General features: G+C 49.2%; 2 protein-coding genes across 7 annotated transcripts in view; one reads left to right on the top strand and one right to left on the bottom strand.

Moving 5' to 3' along the window:
* Positions 1-396: 396 nt before the first annotated feature.
* Positions 397-8,082, bottom strand: ZNF394 (zinc finger protein 394). Its single transcript, XM_017885997.1, has 3 exons — positions 7,365-8,082; positions 5,724-5,850; positions 397-2,135 (listed from the first exon to the last, which is right to left on the bottom strand). The coding sequence occupies exons 1-3, from the start codon at positions 7,818-7,820 to the stop codon at positions 1,036-1,038; spliced, it is 1,683 nt and encodes a 560-aa protein (XP_017741486.1). The 5' UTR covers positions 7,821-8,082; the 3' UTR covers positions 397-1,035.
* Positions 8,083-12,451: 4,369 nt separating this feature from the next.
* Positions 12,452-15,710, top strand: part of ZKSCAN5 (zinc finger with KRAB and SCAN domains 5) — a 32,574-nt gene continuing 29,315 nt past the window's right edge. For 2 of the 6 annotated variants that reach the window (XM_017885996.1, XM_017885991.1), the window contains exons 1-2: positions 12,452-12,882; positions 14,076-14,592. Coding sequence is in view for 4 of the 6 variants with exons in the window: in XM_017885991.1 (XP_017741480.1) it covers positions 14,179-14,592 (414 nt within the window). In the remaining 2 variants the exon portion in view is untranslated. The other 4 variants (XM_017885992.1, XM_017885994.1, XM_017885993.1 and 1 more) reach the window with 4 other exon arrangements.

The raw sequence follows: 15,710 nt of genomic DNA, 5'->3' as shown, positions 1-15,710 counted from the left end.
GTACTTGGAAGGCTGAGGCAGGTGAATTGCTTGAACCCAAGAGGTGGAAGTTGCAGTGAGCCAAGATCATGCCACTGCACTCCAGCCTGGGTGACAGAGCAAGACTCCATCTCAAAAAAAAAAAAACAAAAACAACAAAAAAAACAAAGTAAATAAAGGTAGGCTGGGTGTGGTGGCTCATGTATGTAATTCCAGCACTTTGGGAGGCTGAGGCAGGAGGATTCCTTGAGCCTAGGAGGTTGAGACCAGCCTGGGCAACATAGCAAGGCCCTATTTCTTAAAAAAAAAACAAAAACAAAAACAAAAAAAAACAGCTGGGTGTGGTGGTGTGCCTGTGGTCCCAGCTACTCAGGAGGTTAAGAAAAGAGGATCACTTGAGCCAGGCTGAGGCCACAGTGAGCCATTATCGCACCACTGAGCTCCAGCCGGGGGGGATACGACGAGACCCAATCTCAAAAATAAACACATAAAGGTAGAGCGCAGATGACAAGGACAGAACCCTGTTACATGTTGGCCTCACTCTTATCATCAGAAGTCTCTTACCCGGCACCAGCTCACATTTCAGAAGGCCCCTTACTTCCTCATTCCTCACTCACTGAAACTATCAGTCTGTAATGAGGCTCAGGACAGATTGAACCTATCTTGTAGGAGATCCTCAAGGAAGATCCATAATTGACTGATATACTCCAAATGGCAAGGAATGTGGTTCTGGACAGGAAAAGAAACAGGCCAAGTCACACAGAAACATATCAAAATGATAGCACTTTATTTCTTTCTTTTTTGAGATGGAGTCTTGTTCTGTTGCCCAGGCTGGAGTGCAGTGGCGTGATCTCGGCTCACTGCAACCTCTGCCTCCTGCGTTCAAGTGATTCTCCTGCCTCAGCCTCCCGAATAGCTGGGATTACAGGTACATACCACCACGCCCAGCTCATTTTTGTATTTTTAGTAGAGATGGAGTTTTACCATGTAGGCCAGGCTGGTTTCAAACTCCTGATCTCAAATGATCTGCCTGCCTTGGCCTCCCAAGTACTGGGATTACAGGCGTGAGCCACCACGCCCAGCCGACAGCACTTTATTTTGATGAATTCTTTGGTGTCGGATAAGGTGTGTACTTTGTCTAAATCTTTCCCCACATTCGAGACATTTGTAAGGCTTTTCTCCAGTGTGAATTCTCTGGTGTTTAATGAGGGTTGCACTCTGATTGAAGCGTTTCCCACAGACAGAACATCCATAGGGCTTCTCCCCAGTGTGGATTCTCTGGTGTTTAAAGAGGTCGGAGCGCTGTTTGAAGCTTTTCTCGCATTCTTCACACTTATAGGGTCTCTCCCCTTTATGTAGTCTCTGATGTCTAAAAAGGTTGGAAATATGACAGGTTTCCCCGCATTCCTCACATTTAAAATGTTTGTCTTTACTGTGGGTACTTTGATGACGATTTAGGTGTGAATTCTGCCTGAAGCGCTCCCCACATTTCAGACAAGTGTATGGCTTCTCACCAGTGTGTGTCCTCTGGTGCTTGGTCAGGGCAGCGCTCTGGCTGAAGCTTTTCCCACATTCTTGGCAGCCATAGGGTTTCTCACCTGTGTGGATTCTCTGGTGTCTAAAGAGGTCAGAGCGTTGTTTGAAACTCTTCCCACAGTTACCACATTTATAAGGTCTTTCTTCACGGAGCTGCCTCTGGGTCTCAAAGAGGTTGGAATGATGGAAACTGTCTCCACTGTCAGACTTGTGAGGTTTCAGCATGTGCCACGTCACCATGTGGAAACTCTGCTTGCACTTGTTCCCGTGTTCCTCACTGTCTGTGGGCCTCTCTGCTTTTGGGATGTGCTGACACAGAACAAGGTTGGAGCGTCTGGCACTGTTGTGCAGGTCATTATTTTTAGACTCTTCCCCTTCTATGGAACCATTCTTGTTGACATCTGAGATGCTGTTGCGTCCTTGTGCTTCAGGAGAATTTTCAAGTTTCAGGGGGAAGGGGTTTCTGGACTGCTTTTCCACGTTGTCCTCATGGGTACTGCCACACTTAGACAACAGGGGGCGCTTCCCCTGGAACACTTCTTGTAGTCGCCCCTGTGGCTCCGCTTCTAAAATTTCTTGCATTGGAATCAACTCTTTGTTCTCAGCTCTGCTTTCCAAACCTGAAACATGAAAATACAAATTCCTGCCATTGCATTTCTGTGCAACACTTAAATAAGCAAGTGCTGGCAGAATGTTAAATCCTCAAATCCCTTTTACTTTTTATTTTAATTAATTTATTTTTTGAGACGGAGTCTTGCTTTGTCACCAGGCTGGAGTGCAGTGGCCTGATCTCAGTTCACTGCAACCTCTGCCTCCTGAGTTCAAGTGATTCTCCTGCCTCAGCCTCCAGAGTAGCTGGGGTTACAGGCGCACACCAGCACATCCGGCTAATTTTTATATTTTTAGTAGAGATAGGGTTTCAGCATGTTGGCCAGGATGGTCTCTATCTCTTGACCTCATGATCTCCTTGCCTCGGCCTCCCTATTTATTTATTTTGAGACACAGTCTCACTCTGTCACTATTTATTTTCAGACAGAGTCTCACTCTGTTGCCCAGGCTGGAGTACAGTGGCGTGATCTCAGCTCACTGCAACCTCTGCCGCCCGGGTTCAAGTGATTCTCCTGCCTCAGCCTCCCAAGTAGCGGGGATTACAGGTGCCAATTTTGCTAGTTTTAGTAGAGACAGGGTTTCACCATCTTTGCCAGGCTGGTCTTGAACTCCTGACCTCGTGATCCACCTGCCTTGCCCTCCCAAAGTTCTGGGATTACAGGCGTGAGAAACAGCACCCAGTTTATAGTTTATTTTATCTTATCGTATCTTATTGTATTTTTGAGATGGAGTCTCACTCTGTTGCCCAGGCTGGAGTGCAGTGGCGTGATCTCTGCTCACTGCAACCTCTGCCTCCCAGGTTCAAGTGATTCTCCTGCCTTGGCCTCCCGAGTAGCTGGGATTACAGGCGCCCGCCACCGTGCCCAGCTAATTTTGTTGTAGTTTTAGTGGAGACAGGGTTTCACCATCTTGGTCAGGATGGTCTCAAACTCCTCTGACCTTGTGATCCACCCACCTTGGACTTGCAAGGTGTTGCGATTACAGGAGTGAGTCACCGCACCCAGCTATTTTATTTTTTTTGAGATGGAGTTTCGCTCATTGCAAAGGCTGGAGTGCAGTGGCATGATCTTTGCTCACTGCAACCTCCACCTCCCAGGTTCAAGCAATTCCCCTGCCTCAGCCTCGAGAGTAGCTGGGATTACAGGCACATGCCACCACACCCGGCTAACTTTTGTATTTTTAGTAGAGATGGGGTTTTACCATCTTGGTCAGGCTGGTCTCAAAATCCTGACCTCAGGTGATCCACCTGGCCTTGGCTTCTCAAAGTGTTGGGATTACTGGCGTGAGCCACTGAGCCCAGCCTATTTTTTATTTTTTTGAGACAGTCTCACTCTGTCACCCAGGTTGGAGTGCAGTGGCATGATCTCGACTCACTGCAACCTCCACCTCCAAGGTTTAAGCGATTCTCCTGCCTCAGCTTTCTGAGTAGCTGGAATTACAGGTGCCCATTAACTGGTGTGGCTAAGTTTTGTATTTTTAGTAAAGACGGGGTTTTACCATGTTGGCCAGGCTGGTCTCAAACTCCTGACCTCAAGTGATTTGCCTGCCTCGGCCTCCCAAAGTGCTAGGGTTACATGTGTGAGCCACCTTGGCCTCCCAAAGTTGTGAGATTACAGGTATGAGTCACCACTCCTGGCACAAGGGAGCAATTTGAGCAAAGCTCTGAAGCTTTGCTTCCTACAGAGCTAGAGTAGAATATTTCAGGCAGAGTGGTCACATAGCACAAAGACCAGGAGGCAGAGGGGCTTGGCATATTTTGGAGCAGCAAGGCAGTGTGGCCAGAGTGGGTGAGGGGCAGCGGAAGGGATGGGTGGGTAAGCAGGGTGCCAGGGCCCCTGCACATCAGGCATCACAGGCCCGACTAATTTTTTGCATTTCTAGTAGAGATGGCGTTTTACTATGTTGGCCAAGTGGGTTTTGAACTCCTGACCTTGTGATCCGCCTGCTTCGGCTTCCCAAAGTGCTGAGATTACAGGCGTGAGCTATCACACCTGGCCAAAATGTATTACTATTTTTTTAATTAAAAAAAATTTTTTAAAAGAGATGGGGTCTCGCTGTGTTGCCCAGGCTGGTCTTGAGCTCCTGGCCTCAAACAGTCCTCCCATCTGGGCCTCCCAAAGTGCTAGGATTACAGGTGAGAGTCACCGTGCCCAGCCAACAGCAAATGTTGATGAGAATGTGGAGAAAGAAAAATTCTCAATATTGCTGGTGGCGTATACATTAGTTATGAGCTCTTTGGAGAGTAAGATGAACATACAGTTGTCTCCTCTTCTCTGTGGGGACACATTCCAAGACCCCCAGTGATGCCTGAAATTGTGTATAGTACTAAAGCCTCTCTCTCTCTATATATAATGTTTTTTCTTATACATACATCCCTTTAATCAAGTTTAATTCATAAATTAGGTACATTAAGAGATTAACATTAACTATCAATTATAACAATATACTTAACTAGGTTTGGTGGCTCACACCTGTAATCCCAGCACTTTGGGAAGCTGAGGCAGGAGGATCACCTGAGGTCAGGAGTTCAAGACCAGCCTGGCCAACATGGTGAAACCCTGTCTCTACTAAAAATACAAAATTAGCTGAGCATGGTGGGGCATGTCTGTAATTCCAGCTACTCAGGAGACAGACGCAGGAGAATTGCTTGGCTTGGGAGGCAGAGGTTGCAATGAACTGAGACCACACCACTGCACTCACTCCCCACGGGCAACAAGACAAAAACTCCATCTCAGGAAAACCCCCAAAACCAAAGACGAAAAATGAAAAACAAATGCTATACTGTAATAATAGTCATGTGAATGTGGTCTCTGTCTTAAAATATCTGGTTGTACTGCGTACTATGGGTAAGAGAAACCACAGAAAGCAAAACCAGGAAGGGGGGACTACTGCCTATCTCTAGGCATATTCTCTTCAAAAACTCCAACATAGGAACAAATACACAAAAATATGCAAGAATATACAAGAATGTTCGGTGCAATGCTGTAATGTGTAATGGTTAAAACTTAAGACACCTAGATGTCCATTAACAGAAATGGATAGAATTCTGGAGTATCTGGACAGTGAAACAGGTAGAGCTCCATGCATCAACATGAGTAAATCTAAAAAATGTAATGTTGAGTTAAAAAAAAGCCATACAGTAATGATATACAGCGTGGAGCTACGTGTCTATGTAGAGACAATATAAGACATGCATGGAAGTCATAAACACAACAGTCAGCTTACTGGCTACCTCCGGAGAAGGATAGAGGGGAATGGTTTCCAGGAGGCTATGTGGGGGCCTCACCTCCAGCTGTAACATACTTCTCTGGCAATATGGCCAAGTATTAAGATCGGATAAACTTGGGTGGTGGACACAGGGGATGGTCATTATCTATTTTTTTTTTAATAGTTTTCTGTATGTATAAAACATTAAAAACGAACCAAAGTAAAAAGCTGAACCTAGCACCTAGCAGTACATAGGCTCCTGCCTGGGTTACAGAAGACACCTGAAGGCTCTCAGCCCAAGTCTGGGAATGGCATAATGGCTCAGAGATGGTAATGGACCAGCCCTTCACAAATCACACACCACAATAAACCAGCAGCGCAACAGCACTCACTAGGCAGAACTGTGCTCCCGGAATCCTTCTGTGCACCCTCTCTGCGGAAGTCCCTCCGTGCTGGGTCCAGGCGCTCCCACTCCTCCCAGGTTAGAGACACAGCCATGTCCTCGAAAGTCGCCATCCCCTGGGAACAACACAAGTGCCCAATTCAGTACCTGCTGTCCCTATACAGCACTACCACTCTTCTTGAGTCTTGTACTGACCAGGGAGTTTGGAGAGATCAGAGATAGAGGCTGACATTCTCTTGTAATCCTGAAAAGCCTTTCTGTGGACTATTTACACTAATTTTGGGGGTAGGTAAGAGCAAAATATTTCTTTATCTTGTATCACTGTGATGTATGGGAATTAAAAGTACACAGGACCCGGTGCAGTGGCTCATACCTGTAATCCCAGCACTTTGGGAGGCCAAGGCAGGCGGATCACCTGAGGTCAGGAGATCGAGACCAGCCTGGCCAACACGGTGAAACCCCATTGTGGGGAAAAGAAAGAGAGATCAGCTTGTTACCAAGTCTATATAGAAGGAAGTAGACATAAAAGACTCCATTTAGTTCTGTATTTGAGATGCTGTTAATCTGTGACCTTACCTCCAACCTTGTCCTTGCAAGAGACATGTGCTGTGGTGACTTAAGGTTAAAAGGATTTTGGGCGGTGCAGAGTGTGCTTTGTTAAACAAGTGCCTAAAGGCTGCTTATGGTTAAAGGTCATCACCATTCTCTTAAATCTCAAGAAAGAGAAAAACATTTGTCTCCTGCCCCTCCCTGGGTAATGGAACATCTCCGGGTAATACCCATTGTGTGCCTTGTTTACTGAGTGAGGAGAAACCGCCTTTAGGAATAAGGTGGGGCTTGCTGGAGCAATACTGCTAAAAGGTTTATGGAGATGTCGCATATACATCTCAAGGCACAGCATTTTCCTTTAAACTTATTCATATTACAAGGATTTTTTCATATGTCTTACTGCCGATTTCCTCCCTACAATAATCCTATTGTCCAGCCACTCCCTTATCCTTTTAATGACTAAGATAATTCTCAATAAATACTAAGGGAACTCAGAGGCCGGTGCCAGCGTGGGTCCTCTGTAAGCTGAGCGCCGGTCCCCTGGGCCCCGCTTTTCTTTCTCTACACTTTGTCTCTGTGTTTTATTCCTTTTCTCAAGTCTTTCGTTTCCACCTAAGGAGAAACACCCACAAGTGTGGAGGGGCAGGCCACCCCTTCACCCCATCTCTACTAAAAATACAAAAATTAGCCGGACGTGGTAGTGGGCGCCTGTAATCCTAGCTACTCGGGAGGCTGAAGCAGGAGAATCGCTTGAACCCGGGAGTCAGAGGTTGCAGTGAGCCGAGATCGCGCCACTGCACTCCAGCCTGGGCGACAAGACTGAAACTCCACCTCAAACAACAACAACAACAGAAAAGAAAAAAAAGAAGAAAGAAAACCAGTAATAAGTATTGGCTTTATGCTGAGGTCTATAAAGTCATCTCCTGGATGGATCTGTCACTGTGGCCTGCGGAAAGGAAGTCCATACACACCCCAGCGTTCACACGAAATGTAATAATGAAGTAACTTCCGAAACGCAGAGCACCCCATACACGCCTATTTTCCACACTCCCACCTCCAGAATGGGTCTTTCGCTTCTCACCTGAGGTGAGGTTCCATCGAGCGCTCGCTGCAGAGCCCGCACCACGGCCACTGCCTCCTCCCCGCTCTCCGGGCAGTGCTCTCGCACCCAGGCTTGGAGCTCCTCGGGCAGGATGGTGAGGAACTGCTCCAGCACCAGCAGCTCCAGGATCTGCTCCTTGGAGAGCAGCTCAGGCCTCAGCCACCGACGACAGAGTTCTCGGAGCCGGCTCAGCGCCTCTTCCGGTCCAGCCACCTCCTGATAACGCAGCTGCCTAAAATGCAGTCGAGAAGTTTCCGGGTCTGGCCAAGTCCCGGGATAGCCGGGCTCCCAACTTCCGGGTGAGTCTTCCTCCACTTTCACGGGCAAAAGGCCGTCGCGTTGGGACGGCGTCGCGTCCTTGGACCTCGCAGCCATCACCCAGGGTCCCAACTCGGCGTCACTGCCGCGACTCTGGGCGGTCAAGCTGGAATTCATCTTTCTCCAGCATGTGCGACCCTTCCTGGAGTCTTCCTTTCCGGTGAAGAAAGAGCAAACTCAAGGAACTCATCAGCCCTCAAACCCTCCGGTCCCAAACACCGTGCCCCACCACACCAGGCCCCTTTCCCACACTTCTTCCTTTCCTCAGCTTTGCGCCTACAGCTCCCTCAGTCCAGTCACCGAAAACATCCCGTGCTGGAAGTGCGTCACCGACGACCTGCGGCACCCTTCCCTGCATTTCCGGGGCCTCTCTAGGCGCCTGATGGGGTGAGGTGCATCTCGCTGGTTTATCGTCCGAGCCCCGCCCGACGCAGTGGGTCTTGACGATTTCCTGCAGCCTAGGGAAATACGGGCGTCCCAGCCGGTGGCCGAGCACCGGCAAGGGCGGGAACCTTCAGGATTAAATAGACAGAGTCTCGCTCTGTCGCCCAGGCTGGACTGCAGTGGCGCGATTTCGGCTCACTGCAACTTCTGTCTCCCGGGTTCAAGCACTTCTCCAGCTTCAGCCTCTCAAGTATCTAGGACTACAGGTGCGCGCGAACACGCCCAGCTTTATTAATTTTTTTGTAGGGACGGGGTTTCACTATATTGCCCAGGTTGGACAGTTTTTTGTTTTTTCTTTTTTGAGACGGACTCTCGCTCTGTCGCCAAGCTGTCTTAGCCTCCTCAGCAGCTTGGACTACAGGCGTGCGCCACCATGCCTGGCTAATTTTGGTTTTTTTAGTAGAGACGGGGTTTCACCCTGTTGGTCAGGCTGGTCTAGATCTCCTGACCTCGTGATCCGCCTGCCCTGGCCTCCCAAAGTGCTGGGATTACAGGCGTGAGCCACTGAACCCAGTTAGAAGTTTTTTTTTTTTTTTCTTTTGGACTAAGTACTTCCATGTACATCAGATGTTAACGACTTTGATCCTAACAAAGATGAGGAAATTGAGGCTCAAAGATGTGTCCTGGCCTGGTTCAGTGGCTTATGCCTGTAATCCCAGCATTTTGGGAGGCCGAGGGGGAGAGATCACTTAAAGTCGGGAATTGGAGACCCCCATCTATACAAAAAAAAAAAAAAAAAATAGCTGGGTTTGGTGGCGAGCATCTGTAGTCCCACTGAGAGGGGAAGCCAGTTGGACTTCCTGGGTGGAGTGGGGACTTGGCCTTTTCTGTCTTACAAGAGGTTTGTAAAAATGCACCAATCAGCGCTCTGTAGCTAGCAAGAGGTTTGTAAAATGCACCAATCAGCGCTCTGTAAAATGGACCAATCAGCAGGATACTAAAAGTAGCCAATCGCAGGGAAGATGGAGAAAAGGGCATTCTGATATGACAGAACTAGGACATGGGAGGGGACAAATAAGGGATTAAAAGCTGGCCACCCCTGCCAGCAGCAGCAACCCGTTGAGGTCCCATTCCATGCTGTGGAAGGTTTGTTCTTTTGCGCTTCACAATAAGTCTTGCTGCTACTCACTCTGGGTCCGTGCCATCTTTAAGAGCTGTAACACTCACCGCGAAGGTCCGCAGCTGCATTCTTGAAGTCAGGGAGACCAAGAACCCACCGGAAGGAACCAACTCCTGACACACCACTTACTCAGGAGGCTGAGGTCAGAGGATCCTTTGAGCCCAGGAGGTCAAGACTGCAGTGAGATATGACCAGACCACTGCACTCTAGCCTGGGTAGAGCAAGAGCCTATCTCTAAAACAAAGTGCCTTGGTTGATGTCAAGCTGCTGGTGACTTGCAACTTGCATAAAATGAGAGGATCGCTTGAGCCCAGGAGTTCCAGACCAGCCTGAGCAACATAGTGAGACTGTGTCTCCATACAAAATTTAATTTTTTTTTTTTTTTTTTTGAGATGGAGTCTCGTTCGGCTTCAAGCAATTCTCCTGTCTCAGCCTCCCGAGTAACTGGGATTACGCCTCCCGAGTAGCTGGGATTACAGGTGCATGTCACCACACCCGGCTAATTTTTTGTATTTTTAGTAGAGACGGGGTTTCACCATGTTAGCCAGGATGGTCTTGGACTCCTGACCTTGGCTCACTGCAACCTCCGCCTCCTGGGTTCAAGCAACCCTGGTCCCCACCACACGCCCAAAAAAACCAAACACTATCAATCCAGGCATGTTTAATAACTGCACATAAAAATGTCACCTATGGTGCCAGGTGCGGTGGCTCACACCTGTAATCCCAGCACTTTGGGAGGCCAAGGTGGGTGGATCACCCGAGGTCGGGAGTTCAAGACCAGCCTGACTAACATGGAGAAACCCCATCTCTACTAAAAATTACCAAATTAGCCGGGCATGGTGGCTTATGCCTGTAATCACAGCTACATCGGAGGCTGAGGCAGGAGAATCGCTTGAACCCGGGAGGCAGAGGTTCGGGTAAGCCAAGATCGCACCACTGACTCCAGCCTGGGCAACGGGCAAAACTCCATCTCAAAAAAAAAAAAAAGAAACTAGTCATCTTGGCTATCTCTAGAGAGAAAAATGAATGTAGAAAGAGAATGAGAGGAAGACTTTAAGTGCCCTTCTGAATTTTGACTTGTGCAAATGTGTTAATCTATTTAAGAAATAAAGTATTGAAATGCAAAAGGTATTTATAAATAATTCAAGCCGGTTGTGGTGGCTCACCCCTGTAATCCCAGCACTTTGGGAGGCCAAGGCAGGCAGATCACAAGGTCAGGAGATCGAGAGCATCCTGGCTAACATGGTGAAACCCCGTCTCTACTAAAAATACAAAAAATTAGCCAGGTGTGGTGGCGCATGCCTGTAATCCCAGCTACTCGGGAGGCTGAGGCAGGAGAATCACTTGAACCTGGGAGGCAGAGGCTGCAGTGAGCCGAGATCCCACCACTGCACTCCAGCCTGGGCAACAAAGTGAGATTCCGTCTCAAAATAAATAAATACAAATAAATAAATAAATAATTCAAATGGCAGTAAATATATTAGAAAAGAATGGATATCCACCTTAAATTTTTTTTTTGGGGGGGGGACGGGCTGTCTCTGTCACTGAGGTGCTGAAGTGCAATGGCACAATCATAACTCACTGCAGCCCCAACCTCTTGAACTCAAGTGATCCTCCGGTCTCAGCCTGCTGAGTAGTTGAGACTACAGGCATGTACCACCATGCCTAGCTAATTTTACTTTATTTTTTGCAGAGACGGGGTAAAAAGGGCAGGCCAGTCTTGAACTCCTGGATTCAAGTGATGCTCTTACCTTGGCCTCCCAAAATGCTGGGATTACAGGCGTGAAGCACCATGCCCATCTGTAGCAACTTTCATAGACATTAAACAACTTTATAAGGGCAATCAAATTAAGCCATAGGTGCAAAATCCTATACTACCTCACTCACACACAAAACACAGGCAATGCAAACATTCACCTGGGGTTCGGTCCTAGATAGGAAGCTACTTACAATGCAAGATTTTAGGTTCCCTGAAAAGAGACCTTTAACTTCTAAATATCTTCTCATCTCTTTGCAGATGCTGCAATTTCACAGCAGTTCCTTCCTTCGCGCCTGTAAAACAGTGGCAACAGTAACTCTTCTCCTGCCTGCCCATCAACTTTGTAAAGGGCGCGGGGCACGGGGGTGGGGCTTGGGAACTATAAGGCACCATATGAAAATATGAAAAGGAGAGATTGGCCGGGTGCGGTGGCTCCCGCCTGTAATCCCAGCACTGGGAGGCCGAGGCGGGAGCATCACCTGAGGTCAGGAGTTCGAGACCAGCCTGGGCAACATGGGGAAACCCTGTCTCTACTAAAAATACAAAATAAGCTGGGCGTGGTGAGCGTGCCTGTAATTCCAGCTACTCAAGAGACTGAGGCAGGATAATTGCTAGAACCTGGGAGCAGAGGTTACAGTGAGCTGAGATCGTGCCATTGTCCTCCAGACTGGGCAACAGAGCGAGACTCTGTCTCAGAAAAAAAAAAAAATCAGGAGAGATTATTACTGAGAGATGGGGTCTCACTGTGTTCCCGAGGCTGGAGTGCAATGGCACGATCCCGGCTCACTGCAACCTCAGCCTCCAGGGTTCAAGTGATTCTCCTGCCTCAGCTTCTCAAGTAGCTGGGATTACAGGCTTGCGCCACCACGCCCAGCTAAGTTATTGTATTTTTAGTAGAGACGGGGTTTCACCATGTTGGCCAGGCTGGTCTCGAACTCCTGGCCTCAGGTGATCCACCCACTTCGGCCTCCCAAAGTGCTGGCATCACAGGTGTGAGTCACCGAGCCCGGCCAAGGGAGGGTATTACAAATAGACGGGGGGGGGGGGGNTCAGAAAAAAAAAAAAAATCAGGAGAGATTATTACTGAGAGATGGGGTCTCACTGTGTTCCCGAGGCTGGAGTGCAATGGCACGATCCCGGCTCACTGCAACCTCAGCCTCCAGGGTTCAAGTGATTCTCCTGCCTCAGCTTCTCAAGTAGCTGGGATTACAGGCTTGCGCCACCACGCCCAGCTAAGTTATTGTATTTTAGTAGAGACGGGGTTTCACCATGTTGGCCAGGCTGGTCTCGAACTCCTGGCCTCAGGTGATCCACCCACTTCGGCCTCCCAAAGTGCTGGCATCACAGGTGTGAGTCACCGAGCCCGGCCAAGGGAGGGTATTACAAATAGACGGGGGGGGGGGGGGGGGGGGGGGGGGGGGTGTCTCGCTATGTTGCCCAGGCTGGTCTCGAACTCTTGTGCTCAAGCTATCCTGCTTCCTTAGCCTGTCCATTCGCTAGGCTTACAAGCATGGGACCCCGCGCCTGGCTTAAAAGAGGTATCATTAAGGATGAGAACCCCATGGCCAGGGAAGCCCTGTGTAAGCAACGCCCCTTCCTTCAAAGGGATGCCCCGCTCCCTCCGCCCACCCCCAGCCTTCCTGCCGGGGCTCCAGAGGACACGACTCCCGGCTCTGCCACCTTCTGATAGGCTCGCGAGACCGAGGCTGCAAAGGGAGCCGCGCCCCCAATGGCGAACCGGCGAGTCCCGCGCGCCACCTCCTGGGAGATGTAGTCCTGGGAGCCGATGATCCCCGCGCCTCCCGGGTGTGACGTTGAAGATATCGGCCTTCTGAGCCGACTGCGGTGGTCAAGAGGTGGGTGTCTTTGGAAAGTGGGTAGTGAGAGTAGCGAGGATGCGGGTGAAGAAAACCTAAGGGCCCCAAATTCAACATAAGCGAGGTTTGCGAGCTCTCAGCAAGGTACAGACCTACTTCGAATCGGGGCGCAGAGCGTTGGCGGGGGGGAAGGCGCATGCTCCCCGGCCAATCAGACACGAGCAACCTCAGCCCAACCCCTGAGGCCGCTCCTCCTTCCCCGCCCCACTGAAAGGGGAGGAGCTTGGGCTGTTTCAATGGCTTTGGGTTGGAGCAGGGGAGAGGGTGGCTCCATTTGCCTCCTCGCTTTGATGATGCTGTGCGAGCGGCTTCGGGGGCCCTGGGGACGTGCGAGTCACTGAGGGTGGCCTGGGACTCGGGGCCCGCGTCCATCTCCACGCCGATTGGTCCGCCCTGCCTGCGAGGCGAGGTCCTCCGGGATTCCTAGAGAGGACGCGGAAGTGCTTCGGGGGGGTGGGATCTAACCGTTTAACCCCGTTGGACAAGGCAAGATTGGACTTGGTTACTTCCGGCGAGGAAGTATTGGGAAGTGTCGGCTTCGGTTTCTCTCGGTGGGAAGAACCGCTTCTTCCCAGCTTCGGCTGCGGGGAGCTTGATGTTCCAGGAGAGCTCCCCTAGAGTGGGGCCTTGAGGGGAGGGGGCAGGGGCTTCGTGACTGGACGGGGGTCCTGTCCCTAACCTTGACCGGGCCACATTCTCTGTATCTCTGGGTCAGGGGCCATTCTGAGGAATCCAGGTTCAGATGTGTACCTTATAAACGCTGCTTCTCTTTGGGACCGATGGAGTCTCCCCTTGGCCTGTCAAGCTCTTGTAGGTTAGAGGACAGGCTCAGTTTTGACCATTATAATGATTTTCACCCGTATTCAGACTTAAGTTTGTCTTATGGTAGAGAGAAGGAGCGGCTGCGTCTGGACTAGTCTTGTCCCGTTGTTTATATGGAATGTAAAGTTCTTCACTCTAAAACTGTGTTTTAGGTTGGGCCTGATGTTAGATTTGTATGGCTCTCTAATACACTTTTTAAATGTTGGGGATATTCCTTATTATCATTTTGTGGGTGAAGTGATGGCTACCTTGTAGTCCTTATTTTTAAGTAATTACTTTGAGTGGTCATCTTTAGTATAGATGACCTCTTTGCCATCTGTCTTTGCTAATAATGATTCCCAATACATCAGTAGGTTGCATGCTACTGAAAGTGTCCAGAAGATCTTAAAGAGCAGAAAACCAATTGGTTCAGTGTAACACAGCCAGCCTCGAGGGACTTCCCTCTGAGTTGGAATGATAATGACCGAATCCCGGGAAGTTATAGACTTAGACCCCCCAGCTGAGACTTCCCAGGAGCAGGAAGACCTTCTCATAGTGAAGGTGGAAGAAGAAGACTGCACCTGGATGCAGGAGTACAACCCTCCAACGTTTGAGACTTTTTACCAGCGCTTCAGGCACTTCCAGTACCATGAGGCTTCAGGACCCCGGGAAGCTCTCAGCCAACTCCGGGTGCTCTGCTGTGAGTGGCTGAGGCCTGAGCTGCACACAAAGGAGCAGATCCTGGAGCTGCTGGTGCTGGAGCAGTTCCTGACCATCCTGCCTGAAGAGTTCCAGCCCTGGGTGAGAGAGCATCACCCTGAAAGTGGAGAAGAGGCGGTGGCCGTGATAGAAAATATACAGCGAGAACTTGAGGAACGCAGACAGCAGGTGAGTCAAAGAGAAGCTATATGAGCAATGCAGGAGAGGAGTGAACGATCTGCTGAGCAGGGGTGAGATTCTTAGTTCTCTGGTGCTTCATTCATATTCTTTTGTTCTCCTGGGATTAGGTACCCTGTGACTTCCTGCCACTCCAGCAAAGAGAAGCAATATCCAGTGTGTTAACCTGTAGAAGACAATCTGCGATTTTATTTATTTTTAAATTACTGTATTTATTTATTTATTATTGAGACGGAGTCTCGCTCTGTTGCCCAGGCTGGAGTGCAGTGTGGCAATCTCGGCTCACCGCAAGCTCCGCCTCCCGGGTTCCCGCCATTCTCCCGCCTCAGCCTCCGGAGTAGCTGGGACTGCGGGCACCCGCCACCACACCTGGCTAATTTTATTTTTTTATTTTTTATTTTTTATTTTTGTATTTTTAGTAGAGACGGGGTTTCACTGTTGTAGCCAGGATGGTCTCGATCTCCTGACCTCGTGATCCTCCCACCTCGGCCTCCCAAAGTGCTGGGATTACAGGCGTGAGCCACCATGCCCGGCCACTGTTTATTTTTTGAGTGACATGATACAAAATTCAAAGAGGTACATAAGGTTATAATGAAAAGTAAGTTTTCCTCCCATCCCCAATTTCTCTCAACTGCCTAGTTCTCACCTGTGTATTCTTACAGAGCTGTACTATATTCTGTATGTATAAGCATATATATGTTTCATACTTTGGAAAAACGCAATTGTCTTTTAAGTCACTGTGCACTTCTGCCTCTTTTTTCTTATATCTTGGTTTCTTCCATGCCACTGCCATTACAGCTATCTCGCTCTTTGAAATTGCATTGTATTAACTTTTATGGAAGGAGTTTGAGTTGTTCCATTTAAATTGTTCCTTGAGGTATTTTTTTTTTTTTTTTTTTATTTTGAGACGGAGTCTCGCTCTGTCACCCAAGCTGGAGTGCTGTGGCCGGATCTCAGCTCACTGCAAGCTCCGCCTCCCGGGTTCACGCCATTCTCCTGCCTCCGCCTCCCGAGCAGCTGGGACTACAGGCGCCCGCCACCTCCCCCGGCTAGTTTTTTGTATTTTTTAGTAGAGATGGGGTTTCACCGTGTTAGCCAGGATGGTCTCG

The sequence above is a fragment of the Rhinopithecus bieti genome, unplaced genomic scaffold (assembly GCF_001698545.2).
Source record: "Rhinopithecus bieti isolate Rb0 unplaced genomic scaffold, ASM169854v2 scaffold_14454, whole genome shotgun sequence".
NCBI lineage: Eukaryota > Metazoa > Chordata > Mammalia > Primates > Cercopithecidae > Rhinopithecus > Rhinopithecus bieti.
Note: the sequence above shows the minus strand (reverse complement) of the source record. Positions and strands in the feature narration are given on the sequence as shown.